The following is a 20,429-nucleotide window of genomic DNA, read 5'->3' as shown; positions in this document are numbered from 1 at the left end:
GATTATGTAGTTCGAATGTGGACTTGTGGATGGTATGTGGTGATTGGTTAATGTACTGGCTGTGTACTGTGGATGTTGAGTTGTATGTAGTTAACACGGGGATTACATGTAGTTCACTTGCTTTAAGAGCATAGAATCCATGTAGACTTAACTTTAAATGGTCATATCCTTGCCGTTTCAGGAGTTTTTGCCAACCAAACATAATCTAAAGTGTTAGAAAAGTATCTCGTAGATAAGGAAAAACGTTTAACCATGTATATATCTCATAATTGCCTCTAAAAATCCCATATCCCCCGTAAAACGCTGTCTAATCTCGTCTGCAACATAAGGATCCGCATGTGGCGGGCTATTTTCACATGATTTCCGATGTTTGAGCATTCAGCCCCCTCCCTTTCTGCCACCCACACACTTACAATGAGATTTAACCAACTTTCTCCTCATTTTTGCAGTTAACGGAGCTGGAGCAGCGCGTCATCGAAGCGGAAGAACGCGCCGAGGAAGCTGAAGATAAGGTAAGCCATTAAATGACTGACGGTACATGCGACCCCGTTCCCCGTGCCACTATTGTGCTGACGGGGGGGTTGGCAAATTAAAACAGGGATAACAACAGACATTACGGGAGAGCCACGTGAGAGGAGAATGAGTCCTCGACTTACGAAGGGAGTCGCATCGTCTGCATCATTAGAAGGCAGTTTAAAGCGTTTTTCCAGCATTACCATGACAATGTCCAATCTGATGGCTGGAGGGAAGAGATGTTTGTGGGATTGGGGGACCGCATTCAGAGTGGGGTGCTGGGTGCGTGGTGCGGGTTGTATTTAAAGCGAGTGATGCGATGCGGTGGATGCTTTCTGGCAGCTGCGGCCAAAAACATTTGCCATTTGCCGGACCCCCCAGACCAAGGCCGAAACAAGGCGAAAAGTTGTCACCCGCAGAGAAAGAGACAGCAGAGAGGGGCAGCCAGACAAGGAGGGGTATGGATAAAGAGGGAGGGTACACAAAACATAAATCGACTTCCGTTCCGGGAATCACCCACACGCACATTAATGCAACACTGCGTAGCGCCACAGACCCATAACCAGAACCAGACCCAGACCCAGAGCCTCAGCCCCCCCAGACGACTTTTGGAGCATGGAGTTCGTGCGGTTGCAAGCGAAGCGGAGCTTTAGTCCTCTACTCCCTCCTGCCCTTCGCCATACAGAAGCAGCAGCAGTCCAGCAGAAAACTACCCCCGATATGGGGAGCAAGGACACATGTAGCCTGATCCCCGCCCATCCATCCATTCTCTCTGGCAATATCAAATGCGCATTGTTTGCATTAACAAGTCCCTGGAGGCTTTTGGCTTTTACCTAACGCGCAACACCCCGAAAAACAAGCGAAATGCAAATATTTGCACCCCCGCACAACGCACTGAGGAAATCCCTGAAGAGTGGGTTTATCTCTGGCAAAAGGGACTAATACCAGTACCGTTTTCCGGATCCCATAGCTTGAGACTGGGCCTTCCATTGCCGCAGCGCGTGTTGTGCAAAGACCAAACAGTCGAAAACCCCAACAGATCCGGGAGTCCCAGTCGCAGTCTGCAGTCCCACACGGCCAACCACTGTGACAAATTGAATTCTTGTTACTTTGTTTGCGCCGAGATTAGATTCCTGTGCAAACACGTGCCTCTGGATAGCGCTCCAGTCAGCCAACCCCCAAAGGCAGGCACCAGGACCAAGGCTAAGACTCCACCCAGTGTGCTGGGTGTGCTGGGTGTGCTGTGGTCCTTGTCCTGGTCCTGCGCAACCCTTCCGACGCGACGGCTGCCTGCCCTTTCAACGGTACTGTTAACAGCTCCTCATTACTTATGCTTCAATTAGTCCTAAAAGGGCTTTAAAATTGGTTAGCCTCATTAGAACTATTACGAGTGGCAGCACAGGGTGAGAAGATCATTCTCTTCTTTTGCATATTTCGGGTATTTTCTGGCTAGTTGGAATTGTAAATTAAATTAAGAGACCCATTGTTACATTTTCAGCTAACTTAAGTCATGGATTAACTGCTAAATGTGTGCTGAATCAAAATGAGGACGCGGCTGTGGTTTTCCTGTTCGAATGGGTGATGCAAAGAGTGATGCCTTCCCTGGGTACTAAAATAATGGAGAAAACTTCTAATGAGATGCAGAGGTATAGAGGCATTTATCTTTAATTTATTTTCATTTTATTTATACCTGCAATATTGAATTTTACCAGCGTTATGAATATTCTTCATAGTCATACGTTTTGGAACCCTTGTGGAGGAAATGTTGAAATCATTCACGTTTTTTGTTTCAATTTGTAACTTGATGTTCGAGGAGTTTTGCTAACAAATATTTCAAGATTAACGACCCTTTGTGTGTTATTATTTCATGCACGCACTTCTGGAAGAGCACCATTTCCCATCTTCCGACATCTTTTTCGATCAATTTTCAACCCCAATTTATAGGTATTATCTATCGAAGTAAAGTAAATTTAGGTATTTAAGTAAAACTTAAATTTTATGGTACAAGAACAAAGTGTGTTCACCGAAGAAAGCTTCACAGAGTTACTGTAAAAATTCATCATGGGATCCCAATTGGAATGCCAGCGCAAATGCGGTATAAAGGAATACTTCATACAAATTTAATATTTAATCCGAAACCAGTTTCATCCATCCAGACAAGGTCAGAGGATGCCACATCATCCACAAACACTTAACCTCCCCATAAAATTCCTCCGCACACACCTCACCTCCTGTTCCTGCTGCTGCTGGGGGGGTGCTCTTCCGGGGTTGTGCTCCCCAATTCGACTGCAACTCGAACTTCCGGCTGCCGCCTGCTTCGCTTCCGGATATCGCATTAATTATGCATTAAAAAGAGAAAATATAAACATGAGAGGAGCTCTTCAATATGCCCCAACGCGGCCAATTAAGAGCCACCCAAGCAGGGGGAGTGATTCTAAGGTTGGAAAAGGGGTTAGGCTGGGAGAAGGGCGCACATGCCGCTTGGCTCAGTGTTGGATAGCGACAAAAGTAGTGCCAAAAGCAGAGCCCGAAGCATGGCCAAAACAAAAACAACAACAGAGACAGTGCAAGTAATGTTGCAGCCTAAAGGTGAGGCGGCTGCCCATGCGAAAGCATTTTACAGCGGAAAAGCATTACCTTCCATGGAATATGCTCTTCGAGAGCATGGCAAACTGTAGTTCAAACTCTTAGTGGGCAGCCACGAGGGTGGCAAAGCTTGACAGCTGAGAATGAGAGAGCGATGAGAAGAGAGAGCATACTGATGCATCCCGCCTGCTCCAAGAGAACTTTCCGTTTGGTGAGACAGCTGGCTGTCGGTCTGTCGGAAAACAACCCCCAAAAATGCACAAAAGAGGGAAAAAACGCAAAAGCCAAGCCAGCAGAGCGAAAAGGTGAATGGGAACCAGAGTTATAAAGAGAGAGAGAGAGAGAGACTGAGTGAGAGAGAGTGGCACAAAGAAGCAGCGTAACAAAAGACAGAGCGCGTTAAAAATTGTGCAAAAGAAGACTTGTAGCTGCGCGAGGCTGTCCCCTCGGTTTTGGCTTTCGATTTTTCGTTTCGATTTGCATTTGTTTAAACTTTAAACAAATTCCATTCCTCCCCTTCTTGGATACATTGCCCGCCGCGTGGAAACCCGCGTGGAATCCCATCGTCGGGGTGCCAGAGTTGCCAACGCGGTGAAGTCATCATCAACCATTGCCCCAAAGGCGAATCGTCGAGCAGTGGAACAACGTTGTGGCATGGTGGCAAAAGGCGCGCGCGGTGTGTGGCCCACATAGTGCATAACGGCATAGCAGAGCAAAGGAACAGTGCGAAACCAAGGAAAAATCCACAAATTAGACAACAATCTGAGGCCAATTCCAGTGCGAATAATATCAGTGGAGTGTGTGGCGGTGGGGGGAGGTGTGCGTGTGTGTCCTGGCGATGACAGGACATATCGGTAAACGTAGTAAATTATAGGACACATTTCGGGCGGCCATTCACATCCAGCTTTCTCTCTCTGCCTCTGAAGAGAGCGCCACCCCCAGGCCCACAGCGAGAGAGGCAGCGCGAGAGCAGCGCAGTTGTGCCGTTCGCGAGAGAGAGCGAGAGCTGTCAATGACAGCTGATTGGCGAAGCAGCCACAAAAGGGAGAGGAAAACACACGCCAAGAGGAAGAGTTTCGGAATCACGATGGGGAGAAGGAGAAGGACAGACAAAATACAATAAAGGAAAAACTTGACCAAAAATTCCCAGTGTCCCGAAAAAGTATTCAAGTATTCTTTAAGACGTTCGATAAAACCAACAAATCAGGACACTAAAACAACGAAGGAGGAGCAGCCGTAACAGCGACACATATCAAAACCACAACAACAACAACAACAACAGCCAACAGCAGCCCAACAACGACAGCAACAACAAACGTCCATTTACAACATCGTAGAGGGAGAACACAAGAAACAAGAGAAAGTGAAGTGAAGTGAAGGAGGGAACGTAACTGGAGAGATCCCCACACGCATTGCCAGAGCATTGCCAGATCTCCATAGCATTTGAGTGTGCGATCCATTGCCAGGCACCAATTGGCAGCGAGAGAAGGAAGCATCGGCTGGAGCAGGACGAAAGGAATCATCGAAGTCGGCACAAAGAAAAGGGAATGAAAAGACACTGATGCAAGACTGGAGGAACACTGGAGGAACATTCCATCTTCAGTATCCCAACTGCAAAAGCAGCCCATCCATTGTTGTTAACTTTTAAAAATAAGTATACAGTGTCCTGCAATGTGGCACTGCCATTGCCGCTTGGCCAAATGTCGCCGCTGTTGCGTCTGCTGTCGCCACAAACAAAGAAAATATCAACCACAACGCATGCTACAGCGACAGGACCAGCAGTAGCAGTAGCACTAGAATTATGCAGTAAAGCCCAAGAAATTAGTTCCAAAATAATCAACGAATCAGCAGATAGACTGAACAGACTTGTCAACAACAACGAAATCCCCCACTTGTAAAAATGGATAACTATAGGAAAAAGGTAAGGCCATGATGTACCAAAAATAATAAGGATATACGATGGATGTCAACAACGATAAGCCTCAATTTTTGGCTTTGAATCCCTTCTATGTTTGACAGTTGCAACTCTCTAATCGGAATTCCGACTATTAGTTGCGGGATTAGGGATTATTCGCTCAAAGCACCGACAAATTATTCCACTAATGGGGCACTTTCCTTAGCGTTATTTAATGACATTTTTCTCGTTACACCCTCTTTAAAAATATACCAAATGCATTGCAAAACTTTTCTATAAAAAATCTGTATTAAGCTTTAAATATATTTTCAAAACAAATCTGGAATGTCACATATGTAGCTCCCTGCACCATCCATCCCACAGCTACCTGTCCACGCATTGGATTCTGTATTAGATATTTTTGCTATAATTAGAGCTTCCTCCCACATCAAACGGAGGCACCTTTGGTCGCGATGAGATTGTAATTTATGTGAATAAATACAAATGTACATAAATATACACATATGCATTCCTGATACACGATGCATTTCAAAATCGAACAATTTATGGCCGCAGAGTGTTCTCATTCCGAGCGGAGAGGCAGCAGGCAGGCAGAGAGGCAGGGAAATCCAATTAAACATTTCGCATTTGAACTTTCAACCCTTCTGTGGATGGGGCATGTGGATGGTGCCAATCGTGAAGTGGGTCAGCCTGTTGATTGAATTCTGTCGTCATCTCTTTGATTGTGGCTGATGCACAGGCCTCCACAGAGTGTACCCCTGCCACTGGCACACCACACTGCAGCAGATTCCATTAACGTGGGTGCCGCAGCGCATCCGTGAGACAACACATTCGTCATGAGGAGGATCCAGCAGCAGCCCGTTGATGGATGGCCCAGGCACAAGCCGGGCACGTGGTCGCTTCCTGGCTGCCGTTGTGGCTGCCCCCAGACAGTGGCCATTTATCTCGTTGTGGTGCATTGATTAGAAGCGCCAGACACAAACGGATACACAGATGCAAAGATAAAAAGATACAAAGATATGGAAATGCAGTGGCAGTTCCGTGCCGCATTCAGCTGGAAGTGGGCCACAATATTAATTGCATTTGCCACTGGCTCTTGTAGGCCATTTAACCCAAATGAACTCGGGGATACTCTCAAACCAATAGCTTGCGGGCGCATCACTCACCTCACCTATCATCTTTCATTCATTCAGTTTGAATTTATTTGATCATAATCTAAACAACAAAGAGAGAGAAGTGCAATCTCAGATACCAGTTCCATTGGGAATCAATCAACGAACTGCATTTCTACCCATGTCTGAAGGTGAACTGAATGGTGTTTTTATGCCCGAAGTTATTATGTGGATTCTACACAGTAGAAAATATTTATAGTAGTGCTGCAATGATCTGTAGATCATAAGTATTTCTCTACTACTTATTCTACTCTCGTTGGGCTCTTCTCTGCTGCAAAATTCCCTCCACTCTTAGCTATTAAAACTCAAAGATGATAGTTTTTATTATGAGAAAATAAATGACAAATAAAGGGGATGCATTCAGTCGCATTCACTGAACAGCGAGTGCACTGTGAATATGCATGAGGAGGAGGAGAAGCTGGGAGTTCATAGAGCAGCAAAAAGTGGCAAAGCGTTGGCGTTGGATCTCGGTTTCTGTGAGTGTGTTTTTTGTTGTTTTGAACATTGTTTCTGGTTGAATTAATGATGCATGCATCCGTCATCGGAGTAGTGCCCCTCGTCTTTGGTCGTGGCACTTTCGCTGTGGAGCCAAAGCCTCCGCATCTTGGGCGCCCACATGCCCCACACTCCATACCTTAGTCGCTGTAGCAGTTGCAGTGGCACTCTCCCTTCCCTGATGCACATTTGAAAAATGTAATGCGCTTTATGTGCTGCTCTGGCCTCGTCTGCATCTCCATCTCGGACTGACTCCATTTGCCCGATCTAAGTGGTTTCTCCGCCGAGGCTTTCTTTATTTTAAACTCATCAGCATCAGTGAGTCGACGACATCATTTGGCGGACTGCTCTTCTGATGAGGCAGCCGCCGCCCGCCGCAGCCGATGATGGACCACGAGAGTCGACAGTCGGCTGCTTGCGTTGACTTTTGGGGTTGGGGGCCACATAAATATTTATAAATAGCCCCAAAGAAGTCGCGACTTTAGGTGGCGACTCGCGGCTGCTGCCGGCTGTGAATGATGTGATAGATATCCGGATGATGATGATGAGAATAATGCTCACGGGTCATCCAACTCAATGGGAGGTATAGACCGAGGCACCTCTGGCAGCTCAAGGAGGCTTTCCCGATCAGGAACCTGTTTCCTGAGTGGTCTCTCCATCTGCAACGCTCTTTGATTGATGTCTCCTGGGTTTAAAAGTTCTTTCAAAGTACCAATCTTCTGTATTCACCCCACCGAAGAGTGAGAGCGGGAGAGCGGAAGAGAGGGAAACACTGTCGCTTCCTTCTGTTTTGGCTGCCATTCAGTCTGCTGTGGAGTTTCGCTGGCGTCTTCTTCACGCCGGCTGGTGCCCTGACGTATGACAATGGAGCTGAGTCATCAGGCTCTCGCTCACGCTCCTGCTTCTGGTTTTGCTCCTGTTCTCCCTATTCCTGTCATTTAATCAGGCAAATTGTTAACGCCAACCGCAAACAATCAGCCAGAGAGGCAGCCAGCAGTGGCTGTGGCAGTGGCAGTGCCAGCATTGGAGTCCTGGGATCCGAAGCAACATGTTACATTTATTATGTGTGGCAAAAAAAAGTAGCATCCACACAAGTAGTAACGTTGTTGCAGCAGCAGTAGCAGGAGGCATGAGGCGGAACAGAGATAAATTGTGTGGCGCCGCCGCCCACACCCTAGATCTAATCTGACAAGTAACAAGCATCTCCGCGCCACCCCCCACAGGAGTCGGGTCTGACACTGACTGTGATCCGGCGGACTCCACATGACACGCACTTTCATCCATCTCGGATCTCAGGGCACATGACTCATGGGGGTCAGAATGATATCCTCCTCTCTCTCTCGCCCTGACAGTCAAATGAACCCATTGGCATCCCCTCACTCTCAATGTAATCAAAGCCCCGCCACCGCCTTCTAAGCCACGAGCTCGGGGAGAACATCGAGAGCGGTACATAGATTAATTTGTTTGTTTTTCCCATTCAAAAACAAACAAATCTTAAAGAAGTGTCGCAGAACCACGAAGGAAGAGAAACACTTCGGATTGCTTTTTCATGTTGTTTATTTAATACGAGTACAGTAATAAGAGATCTAGTGCCTTAGAAGTGAAAGAATGCATCTGTTGTATGTGTAGGGGCTGCTGCTGAGTGGCCTGCTGATCTGGAATTCCCATGTAATAAGGTGCGCGAAAGAAGTCACCTTACAAACATAAAAACCCTTATACAATTTTCAAATTTCTTTACTTTTATATTAAAGTCAACAAAATAACAAGTCAAAAAAGGCCAAAGAAAGTTTTGTATACATTTGAAATATTTTTAATTAATTAAATGAATATTTTCCGGAACGAAATAAGTGAACTTATAATTTCATTAGAATGTTATTTTCTTAAATGTACTTATATTTAAAATTCTTAAAGGGTATTCAATTGCCTAAATGTGGTCTCCTTTGCCATTTAAAACCTTTGTAATGCGTCCTGGCATTGAAAGGATCAATTTTTGGAGTAAGGATACATCCAATGCCGCCCACTCCTTTACTATTGCCTCTTTCAACTCTTGTTCTGTGGTAAATTGCCTTCCGTGCATGTAAACTTTGGCAGAAAGTATGCCCCAAAGGTTTTCAATAGGGTTGAGATCACGACTTTTTGCTGGCCATTTTAAAAGCGGAATTTTTCGGTCTTCAAAATATGTTTTTGAGTACTTTGACACGTGGATCGCGGCATTATCCTGTTGAAAAATCCAGGAATCTCCATAATGCGCTTCCCCAAAATCGACAAGAACTTCGTCCAATATTTGAACATATTTCTCCGAGTTCATTTTGGGGGTAACGAAACATATTGGACTCTTTCCAGCAAAGCCAAATGCAGCCCACACCATTAGTGACCCTCCTTGAGAATTTCTAGGAATTTTTTGGTAATATTGGTATCCATCTGGACCATCTAAATTGAATTTTTGTTCACCACTGAATATAATATTTTGCCACTCCAAGTCCCAAAACTTGTGATTTTGTGCAAACTCAATGCGGGCAACTTTATGTCGAGCAAGTAGCTGACATTTGACTAGTTTTTTTTCGTATGAAACGTTTAGATCTGCCCTCAAAATTTGTTGCACTCGACGCTTTGATATTGGGAGAGCCAGTTCTTGGCAAATTTGGGCTGCGCTGTGGTTTTCTTTTACCGCTATGCTTCTTATACGGCGCTTGTCACGCTCTTGCAGTAGTGGGGGGCGACCCGATCGAGGTTTTTTTCCGTGGTTTTCTGGATCTTTCAAAAATTTTTGAACAGTATAATAGCTTCTGTTCATTTTGCTAGCGATTTGCTGTAGTGGCATCCCAATTTCACGATAGCATACCATTTTTGTACGCTCTTCATTGGAAAGATATCGGCTTTGAGACATTCTATTGAAAATAAACTTGTTTTGAACATGAAACACCACATTATAACAATAAACTCACTTTAAATTTGGTTTTAAGCTAAAACGCAAAAAAAATCAATGATTTTGGAGCTCTCATGCCCTTTTAAGATGTCATTGACTACTAATGTAAGCTCAGTTATGTCGTTCTGCATTAAGAGGCGCATGAGCTTTTTTGATATTATAACGGAACCTAACTCTATTTTGTACTGCGTTTTGTTGTTGCCATAAAGGTGAGCTTTCTGTACGAATTTATGCCCAAAAAGAAATAGATATAAAACGCAGCATAGAAGTTTTTTCAGCAGATAACAAGCATTGTAAATTGTAAGGTGACTTCTTTCTTACTCTCTGCTTCTCCTAAGCAATATGATATTTTGAATGAAACTTGCAAAGAAACTGTAAAATATTAAGGAGATGTTGAGAGAAATAAATTACTGCGCCAGCACCATATTAGCTATGCAAAAATGAATATATGTACATATGTATGTATGTACATTTGTATTTTAACTGTAAATAAAGCGCACAGGGTACAGAAACTTTCATACTCTTTTCCGCCCGTTCTGCCCGTTGTCCACACCCTTCTTCTTCGTCCGCAACACGTTTTGATGCCGCGCAACATTTGAAACACCAGCAACATCTGAGGCGGTCGCATTTGAAACAAACGGCCTCGCCCCCAATCTTTGAAATTTGTAACGGCACAAGCAAAACGGGGGGCTTCCATGCCATTTATTAACATGGATCTTAAAACATATCAAAAAGGGTACACAAATTGACATTTCCAACCTGAGGTGGCACAAACCAACTCAGCATAGCCACGCAAAAATGAGCACAAACATGTCCAGACTCAAACTGCTCATATGAGACGCAAAAATGAGAGGATTCATCACGGGGTGAAAGTTCAGGGTGTAATTTACATTGCAAGCCTGAATTTTGTGTGACGTATTTACCCGTTGTCGACACCTTACTTTCCATCCTCTGTTTCCGTCCCTTCCTATGATAAGGGAATAAGTTTGTATGGATAAGGGAAAAAGCAAACCAAAGTTGCGCGCATTTCAATTTCAAATCGTCGCCGTATCGTATCGTATCCACAATAATTTTTGGTTCAAAATAAAACCGACAATCAACAAGAACACAACGTAGTGTCGGGCAGAAGTTTCTTTTCCCACAAAATTAAGAAAAAATAAATAAATAATATAAGTCTCTGGCTTGGCCACTGATTCATTTTGTGGCTAAGGAAACAACATAAATATGTCGAGTATTTTGCTCAGAAGTCAGAATAGTCCGCTGAAAGTTGACAATTGACAATAAGCCATAAAGAAAATCTCACGATAAAATATCACTTAACAAAATTAATCTATTAATATAGAAGGTTCGATCGGATAATTTGTAATTCGGAAAAATCGGAGCTACTTCTATTCAAAGCGCGTCGGTGGATTACCATACGCGGCTCCGATTCTTTTTGTTGTTGTGTGTGTCTAAAGATCTATTCTTAAAAATATTTGTGTTAAATTAACAAATTCAGGAGTGGAAGTAAAGAATTCTGAAATTGAAACCGAAACTAAAACTAAAACCAACCCTTCGCTATCGTTGAGGATCAGGCAGCAGGCGCCTTGTCCTCCCACCCTGCCTTACCTTGCCTGGCCTGGCCCGGCGCGGAAACCGGTTTCTCCTCTCGCGAAATATTTGTAGTATTTCGAGTGGTGCCTCGAAAGGAATTGTCGGAATAGTTGGTCGGCCAAACCAACCCCCAACCCCGAGAACAACAGTGAGCAACGTTGAATAGGGAGTGGATGTGAAAGTTAACCCCTGTGTGCCAGTGCCAGTGCCAGTGGCAATGAACCTTTTTGATCTTATAAGACTCTCCATTCAGTGAGTGATTCAGGCAAACAAAACAAAAAAGAAAACGCAGATACACATATGTTTAATCCATCAAAAATGGCGAAAATACAGAAATTCGCAATGCAGCAGGGCCAGCCCACAGCACGCCCAAAAAGTAGGTATACGAATGGGACTAAAGAATTAAATAATGAAATAACTAAGGGACAGATGCATGCATTTACGGTGTACTTAGAGAGTGATCTAATATGTGACGGTTCTCTTTTATTACAACTCTTAAGAAATCTTCAAGAAAGAAACACGAAAACCTCCTGAAAACCACATTCTGATTAGAAACCAATTTGGATTTTGTGATGTGTATTTTTTTATGTATCTTTTTTATGTGCTTGGTTTTATTTGAAATACTTTTTTGATCAAAGTCCCGCTACGCTTCCTTTGCGGTTTATCTTTATATGTACATTTTTGATACTCCTTCAAGATTATCCAACTCTCGAGAATCCAATCGGAATGTGCTCCTTCTTGGCTACAAATTCGACTAATGAATGGGCAATTTATTTGTTCTGCTTTTCCTTATAATAAATGACATTTTTCCTGCTTCTGAATTATGGTATCTATAAATTTGAATGGATGCAACCATTAATAGAACATAATCTACGCATCTGTCGCATTTGTCGCTGCTTTCATCTTGAGAAATCGAGAAATCGAGAATCTGGAAGTCTCTTTGGCTCGAATAATGAACTGGGAACAGCACGCTTCGAGAGCAATATACTTGGATTCTTTATGATGAATATCTACGAGTAGTGTCAGGCAGTCCTTTGCCCTCAGATGCCCAACTCCATCTACTCCTGCCTGTGGCTCCCTTCCTCACAGTGACTGTCGGCTGCTGCTGCTGCTGTTAGGGCTACGTGTTGGTGGCCCCAGCTGTGAGCAGTCGTCGCGAATGCTTCATAAAAATCTAATATTTATGGAAGAGCATTGGATGGAGCGAATGGAGCGAGTAGCGGTTAGGCGGGGGGAGCTGTGGAAAAGACAGAAAATGTTTTTAATTGCTTACAAGTTTGTACATCTCCTTGCCTCACTCTTGTTGTCCATTTCTCTGTTGTCTCTGCTGGGTGAATGGTTCGCCTGGCGAAGATTCTGTTCTGTTCTCTTCACGCTTAATTGGTTCGACAATGAAGCAGGGAAAAGGTCACGTTAACGAGTTTTGATCGAAGACCAAAGTTTTGCCATCACCACCCCAACACCTTTCTCTCTACCCAATGACAGACAGACGGACCCGGAGTAGGAGTTGGGAGAAGGCAGAAAGGAGACTTACACTTGAATGCACTTTTTGTCATTTTCCGAAGCAAGTTTTATTCTGCGCCCTCCCTCTGCCCCCTCCTGCCACCAGTCTGCTACTTGCAACAAAGCCTTTTCTCTAAATTAAAAGCGAAACAAAAAATGGCAAAGAAATCTTTGACAAACGGGAAAGTCGAAGATGCGAACACACTGCTGAAAGATTTTCAGAAAAATGTTTGTTGATAATAAAGGGAATAGTTGTGCACTCTGCTCTCTGGGAATATCCTTCTGAAAGGGTATCCTTTTGTAAAAAACCAACAACAGGCGGCGCGGCGCGGCTCGGCTCGGCGCGTCGACAACAAAGTGCAATATGAAGCGGCAATTGGGGGGGTTTGAGATTTGTGGGGTTTCCATAATTAAAGCTTCCCCCTGCCCTGTCACTGACTGGCTACTGGTTCCTGGCCATTGGCAGCTGGCTAATGAATCGTGGAGAATGGAGAGCGAAGGCGGAGCGAAGCTACACCCATTGTTCCGAAGCCAGATTGGGAATGGGAATCAAATGGAAGGCGGGGGATGCCTACGCCCTCTCTTTCGCTCTTTCTGCCGTTGCACAGCGCCAGTGAAGCGGAAAAACAACACCATTTACACCCCAAAAAAATACTACTAGAAGCAGAAGAAGAACCAAACCCATTTCTTGATGTCACAAGCAGTTGGCACACGAACGGGCACAGCCGAGCAGCCGACTACCAGTTCCAGTTCCCCTTTTCAGACGTCCAGACTTTGGGTTTGGGGTTTGGCAGCTGAGAGAAAGCAAAATGAGGAAAGTTATTGAGCAGCGCGGCAATATCGCAGCGCATTTTACAATTTCCATTTTTCCCATTATTTTCACTGGCATCCCAGACACGACGGCGGCCATCTGGAGTCCTGCTACTGCTCACGACAGCTCCTGGACATTGTTTGTCCTTTTCTGTTTGCAGAAAAGTGCTCGAGTGGCAGCCTCTCGACAATGTGGCAAAAATGCTTGAGCTGCACAGCAGCGAGTGGAGTGCAGAGTGAAGTGGAGTGCAGGCGGGACATGCAACTGAAGATCTGCTGGGAGTCAGAATCAGAGTTGGGGCACAGCAGACGCCATCCGGTAGCTGCGGAATGCCCACCCATTAAAGAGTGTCCTTCGCTCACAAGGAAACGCATACAAAGGAGCAGAAAAGCGGATGCTTCAACATCAATCAGTGCTCAAAGCTCGCGTTGGAAAAGTGTTTTTCTTTCTTTTTGAAGAAGGTCAAGAAAGCGTTGAAGCGAAGACTGCAGGGAACCTACAGCGATCGCAGCTCAACATCAGGCGTTACTTCAGGCTCACAGAGAAGACTTTTCCATTAGGAGCTGCTTCTTTCCCAGGGCAGGCCAATTACTGACACCCCAGAAAGGAGCCCTGAAAGGCTGCGAATGCGCGGCTATGCGTAGGTTGAAAGATGAGCCAGGATGAGGCCGGGCAGGCACAAACTTTTATCAAAAGCGGATAAACTTTTGTTTTAGTTTATTGTCTGGCAGATGGCGGGGAAAACTTTGTTTCCACTTTTTCTCTTGTTTTTTTTTTTATATAAAACTGATTAGGTTAGGCCGCCCAGAATGGGCGTTGGAGGGACAGGGAGAAAGGCTTAAGATGGTAATTTTATGGGTAGCAGAACAGAAGATACATCAAACGGTGTCTGCATTATAAATCAGTTGGCCATTAGGAGGAACCCGAAGCAGCGAGTGATGAATGGGAATAGGGGTGCATCCCTTCGATCCCATTACGAAGTAAATTGAGATCATATATAACCAGTGGGGATAATGGAACCTTAAAGCGGAACTTCACTTAAACACACTTCAATGGAGGGAATGGAGATGGGATGCAGAGGTGCGTGTGGCAGGCAGGCATCAAATGGGATGCAGACGAAGGACGTGAGTGAGTGCCACTTGTAATTAAAAGGAAGCACAGACATCATCCGTGCAGCTTTTTGCTGTAATTGTTGCTGCATCACGGAACAGCAGAGAGAACTGCTGGGAGCAGCTGGATGCAGAAGGATGATGAAGCTGCCATCCAGCCCACGTTCCATCCTGTCGTATAATGCAAAACATGCACCATTTTTCAATTTCAAAGCTGCCAAAACATGCTGCAAATATTGACACTGACTGTAATGGGAAAATCATTCACAGCAAAGAGGGAAAACCCAGCAGCCAGAGGAGGCAAGAGAAGAGCATTGTCCCTTGGATATCCTAGGATGGAGGAGCACGACCAACCGAAAGGGATTCAAGGCGGATAGTGCCAGGACCAGCTGGCATATGGGAAGCTTGCTAAATAATTCAGCCAACCAACTATTGAAAACTATTGGGAAGAATGAAATAAACGACAGCAGAATTTTCCAAAGAGTTTCTTCCAACGTTGCGAAAATGTGAAAGATATCTGAAATAATGGGGAGCTCCGAGACCTGCTAAATGAAAGCGAAACTTGTATGAGTTCTGGAGGAGCGTTTGAAAGCAAACGTCTGGAACAACAACAGCTAAAGGTTTCTCCTGGAATCTATAATCAATTTTTAGAGTTTCGCTGCATGAAGGATGTTCTGCGAGTAACATTTAACGTTTTTTGGAAATCACTTATTGGCTTCTTATATTTGAATCTGAAGAATATATATGCAGATATTTTGGTATCCCATTCCCGAATCAATTTGTCAGTCTGCCTCCTTTCTTCCGATTTCTCATTGGAGTCCGTATGTGTCGATGGCTGAAAATAAAGATATGCCGTTCTGCAGTTAAAGAAATCTCCCCCATCCTCCCAGAGCTGGGGATGGTTATGGTGCATGCCCGATAAGTAGCAGTTCCCCTCAGACTAGACGACGCGCGTGCCGCCTTTTGGGGGGAAAGGGAATGGGCATGGGCTTGGGCATGGGCATGGGGATGGTCGTCTCTTATGTATGTACATATGGGGGAGGGGAATGTCTTCTGGCTACAATGTTTTATGGAGTGTTTTCTTGAGTGGTTCTGCTCCTGCTGATGCTGATGCTGCCGCTTCAGATGCTGCCACTTCTGTTTGCTGCCGCTTTGTTGACTATAAATAACAATGGAATCATGACTCCAAATTAAACGTCGTGCAACGTTGGAAAACACACACACCAGAGAGCCAGAGAGTGCGGGTAAGGGAAAAGGAAGCTGTTTGCTCTCTCTCTCTCTCTGGACTAAGTCAAAGAAATTTACAAGAAAGCAAATAATATGTACATATATTTTCTGTGTATTTTTCTTCGCAGAGACGCCACTTCCATACACATATAAATATGAGTGGCTGCCACAGAGCGGTAAAGGAAGTGCCCCATGGGGCATGGTAGGACTGGGAGGACTTTGTTTGATTTGCGGCACATTCGAGTAATATTAACAAATTGCTTGAGCCAAGAATCAAATTCGGTTGAAGATCCAGCAGGACGCAACAAGAGGGGGGGAAAAAAGAGAGTGAGCTGATGGTCAGGGCAGAGGTTGCCACTGCAGATAGGATCCATCCATACCCATTATTTCTATGTCTATGGAAGATTTGACTGAAAGGGAAAATCACATATCACAGAACGTTTATTCTTTAAACTTGTTGAACAAAATTGTTAAACTTGAAGCTGTCTTGCAGCTCTGAGGCGTATTGCCTGTAGCGTCACGATCTACGTCTCAGTGTCAATCCCAAAACGAAGAGAGCTTTCCCCTTCGCTGACTTTGAATGTTCAATCTATTTGCTCAATTTCTCTCTTTGTCAGTGGAGTAGAAACCAATAATAATCTTTGAGGGATGTCTGCAAGGAAGGAAATGTACGAGAAAACGTACAAAGAAATTTCTCTAGCAACAGAGTGAGAATTCCAGGTGCTCGATTGGGAGCGATGCCAACATAAAGGCATAGAGAGCTCTCATTGTATCCCAACTAGTGGACTCCTGGGGGTGGTCTGTAGTTGCCTTAATTATAAACAGATTAATCATCCATCAGGGATGGAAAACCCTTTCAGATGGCAGCAGCACCAAACAATTGAGTCATCCACACAGTGGCACCCATCCCCAACCCCATGCCAGAGAGACAACTCCCTACCCCGTTGTTTTTATACATATATGAGAGCCAGAGACCAGAGACCCCATAATGGCTCCGATGTCGTTAGTCATCTGCTAAACCTCCTGCCGCCTTGGCAACCCTCCTACCATGGCAACCCCCTCTGGCACCACCCAGGAACCCCGCTTAATTGCGTCTGCTCATTTAGTAATAAAAACCGAGACCCAGACCCAGACAAAGGGGGCAATGGGAGTAGTATATGATGTGAAGTGCATTGAATAGTTTCGGGATTGGATAATATTTGTATCCCCGACAAACCCAGACAGCAAATGGGGGTAGGCACTCCCGCTCCCTCCCTGCCTCCCTCTAGTTGGAAATTCAATTCAAATTTTATTCAAATGTTCGCTTACTCATTCACTCATCCATTCATTCATCTTTTTATCGTTTGGAATTTTCCTCTTTTATTGAGATTCTTTTAGCCCTCCCCATGCATCCCCCAATCCCCATCAGCGTCTTCATCTGCGTCTTGTGGAGCCCATAATCCGATTGTGCGTTGGGGCAAATTATTGTCGGAGATTCTTTTTTCTTTTCTTTATTTTTTTGGAGATGGGACTTACGGAATATATGCGAGATTTATGTTAAGTGGCAGACGTCGCACTATCCTCGTGTCTCATGACGCGGTAGCTAGATGCTGGGGCGCCTCTGCTGTGGTGGTGGCAGTGGCGGTGGCGGTGGCAGGTTGCGGGGCATTTAGGGTGCAGCCAGCAATAAAAATGTCATTCTGCAATAAAAATCGAATTTCTCTTGGTGTGGCGGGATGTGAAAATGGCAAGGGATAACCAGGGAGAAAATGAAATGCATGACCAAGAATATGATGATATATATTTTATAGATAAAGATATAGATAGGGTTACAGACACAGACGGATAGATGGATTAATAGTTATACCAAATGATCCTCAGGGAAAATCATTTTAATTTGATTTGTTCCTTGAAGAAATATTCGCATGTTTCATTCTTCAATTCAATCAACCCAATGGGATCTCGAAGTTGTCTTCTATTGTTAAGATACAACTCAAGCTATACCTGAGGCCAATTGTAGTGGCAGTGCCGACAGCTGACAGACACAAAGCCTTGGCAGCTGTTGGCCAAATAAATGTCTATACAAACACACGATTACAGGCCACTCGAGTGGGGACAAATACATTTGTACGTAGGACATATAAATGTATATGTATGGCACATATGTACATAATGTATCCTGCAGCTTAATCAATTGCACATCGCTGTGTAGGATGGAGGATGTGTCCCCAAAACCAATCACAGATCACGGAATCCAATAAAGGAAAATCTTGGGGATTTGGCTGCCTCCGACATGGCTTACACGAAGCTGCTGGGGATGGAGATGGAGATGGATTCAGAGGCAGCTGGGACACGGGTCCCGGAACTGCCTCGTTGTCTGGGAAACACATTTAGATAAAGTCACAGCTTAGTGTCGTCTCCATTCTACTGCTCCTACTTCAGCTCGAGTTCCTCCTAGTCAAACTTCTCCTCCTGCCTTCCTGCCTTCCTGCCCCTGCTCGTGCTCATTCTCCCCTCGATGGTGTCTGCTTTCTAGTGATTCCGATTTGTTCTTTGTTTGTTCTTTTGCCCCAAGAAGTTTTTCGCACGCCTAAATGTCCTGTGCGCTTCATTCGTGTGAATCATGTTTTGGCTGGAGATGCAGGCAGGATGCAACGGGGACTGCAGCTGAACTTTGCACTGCTGCTGGGGCCATTAAAGAAGCCATTGCCACTGGCACTGGCACTCCCTTTTTCTTTGGCAGAAGTTTTTGGCCAAAAGCGGTCCTAGGCGCAGTCAGATTTTATGGCAAAACTTTGCCCAAAATGAAAAGGCTTCACCACTTCTTCTTTTACTCTGGCCTTTCTCTTCCTCGCACCTCTCCGGCTTATCTATCTCCGATTTCTGCTATTGCCAACATTCGGGTAATTCATCGGCGATTAAAGCGCTTAAGAAAGTCGCTCCCACCTCAAATGAAACCATAAATATGGATTGGTTGCTCCTCCTCCTCCCTTGACGAAGCAGAAGGACTATCCATAACTCATGTCCTGCCGTGTACCTGTCTGAGGTCCGCGTATCTCTGCATCTCCATGGGTCATATCCTCGTGTCAGGAGAGGCGTAAACATGGCATTTTATATGCGTGGCAGCAGCAGCAGCTGGAGCAGGCAGGAGGCAGTAGGCAGGAGTGGCATGCTCGGAGCTTGTTATTTTTGGCGGTTTATCTATTTTTATCCGCATGCCACAAGCGGTGGCAAGGACCCGACGACAGCGAACAGCAGGAACAGCGAACATTAAGCAATTGACCCATTTTGTGGCTAGACACCCGATGCCAATGCCCCAACTAATAATGCGATAGGTGCCGACAGGTCCCGGAAGACCGCAGGGACTGTCCCCCTTGCCCTCCTCTCGCTTCTCCTGATGGGTCTGGATGGCACACAAGCGGCTGCCGCTCTAACTCATTTCCTTCTTTTGTTTCCTCCAATTTCTATCCACTCTCTTGTACATCTTGCCGCTCTTGATGGTGTGCTAGTCTGTGGCTTTTATTAGAAAAAACATATAAAAAGGCCTTCGTTCCGCTTTGATTCCTTGACCTTCTTCTCCTGCTGCCTGTCCGCTCCCCATTCGTGCCCCATTCTGCTACATTTCCTGCTCCTCCGCCTGCTTCTGTTGGCTTCCGGCTTTGTTTAGTTGTCAGTTTGGTTTCCTTTCGTGCCAAATGAAGTTATTTCTTTCCTGTCGCCTCCGTACTTCACCCTCCTCTGCTACCCTCTTTCTTCATTCGATCCTTGTGGCAGTTGCATTAGTTGCAAATTGTTGTGTAACCATAAAAACATTCGTATCGGCTGAAGGGAGATGCCCCTGCATGGCATGGCAATGGCGTGTCTCGGTCTCATTCCGCGTCGCCGAGTGTTAAATGGTCGCCCGTTTGGTCTGCGTCGCAATGGATTCCTACGTTAATTACACAAGTTCTCTGGCCACACACTTGAGATCTGCAGAGCTCCTTCGTTCCAGAGTGAAGAGGAGGGAACTCTCCCCTATCGAACTCTGGGCTAACCCTTTTGCTGCTTCTTCTCCACCCTCTGTGGCTCTCTGCATCTAATCCCACGACGGGGGTCATGTGTTACCATTAGACGCTGCCATTGGACCCCGGGACCCCGTGAGCCAGGGAGCCACTCGTCTTACCAGCCAAAGGAGCAGCCCAGCGACTTTGTCGTGGCTTTCGTGTGAATTTAATTTAATTTGGAAAAGTTTTTGCCTGTAAAACTTTTCCACAGAAAGCGGAGACTGTGCACTGCACTGAGAAAAACAGTTTCTGCACACGACTTTCGAGAACTACAATAAAACTGCTTTCAATTGCACTGCTTGCAAATTCACGAACGCTTGCAATGGGGATTAAAGCGGAATTAACTGTAAGGTGCGTTTTAGCTTGCGTGCTGAAGCCGCTTGAGAGCCGTTTGGATCGTGAGAGCGAGCACGAGCGCGCTCTCAGAGAGCGTTAACAGTGGGCTTCAACCGGGAGCGGCTGTTAATGGGGAGCGCGTTAACAGGCTGCTAGCCTGTTGTGTTAACAGTTCTGTTGTCACGTTACAGCTGCTGCCCTGAAGAGAACAATGCAACTGT

At 45.2% G+C, this 20,429-nt stretch overlaps 1 protein-coding gene across 12 annotated transcripts in view; it reads left to right on the top strand.

The window, feature by feature from the left end:
• Positions 1-20,429, top strand: part of LOC117903818 (uncharacterized protein CG43867) — a 105,610-nt gene that overhangs the window by 77,209 nt on the left and 7,972 nt on the right. For 10 of the 12 annotated variants that reach the window (XM_034816261.1, XM_034816259.1, XM_034816258.1 and 7 more), the window contains one exon: positions 450-512. In XM_034816261.1, coding sequence (XP_034672152.1) covers positions 450-512 — 63 coding nt within the window. Of the gene's footprint in view, positions 1-449; positions 513-4,951; positions 5,021-10,801; positions 11,577-20,429 lie in introns of those variants that run through there. The other 2 variants (XM_034816269.1, XM_034816270.1) reach the window with 2 other exon arrangements.

The sequence above is a fragment of the Drosophila subobscura genome, chromosome A (genome assembly GCF_008121235.1).
Source record: "Drosophila subobscura isolate 14011-0131.10 chromosome A, UCBerk_Dsub_1.0, whole genome shotgun sequence".
Taxonomy (NCBI): domain Eukaryota; kingdom Metazoa; phylum Arthropoda; class Insecta; order Diptera; family Drosophilidae; genus Drosophila; species Drosophila subobscura.
This window is presented reverse-complemented; position numbering and strand designations above follow the sequence as displayed.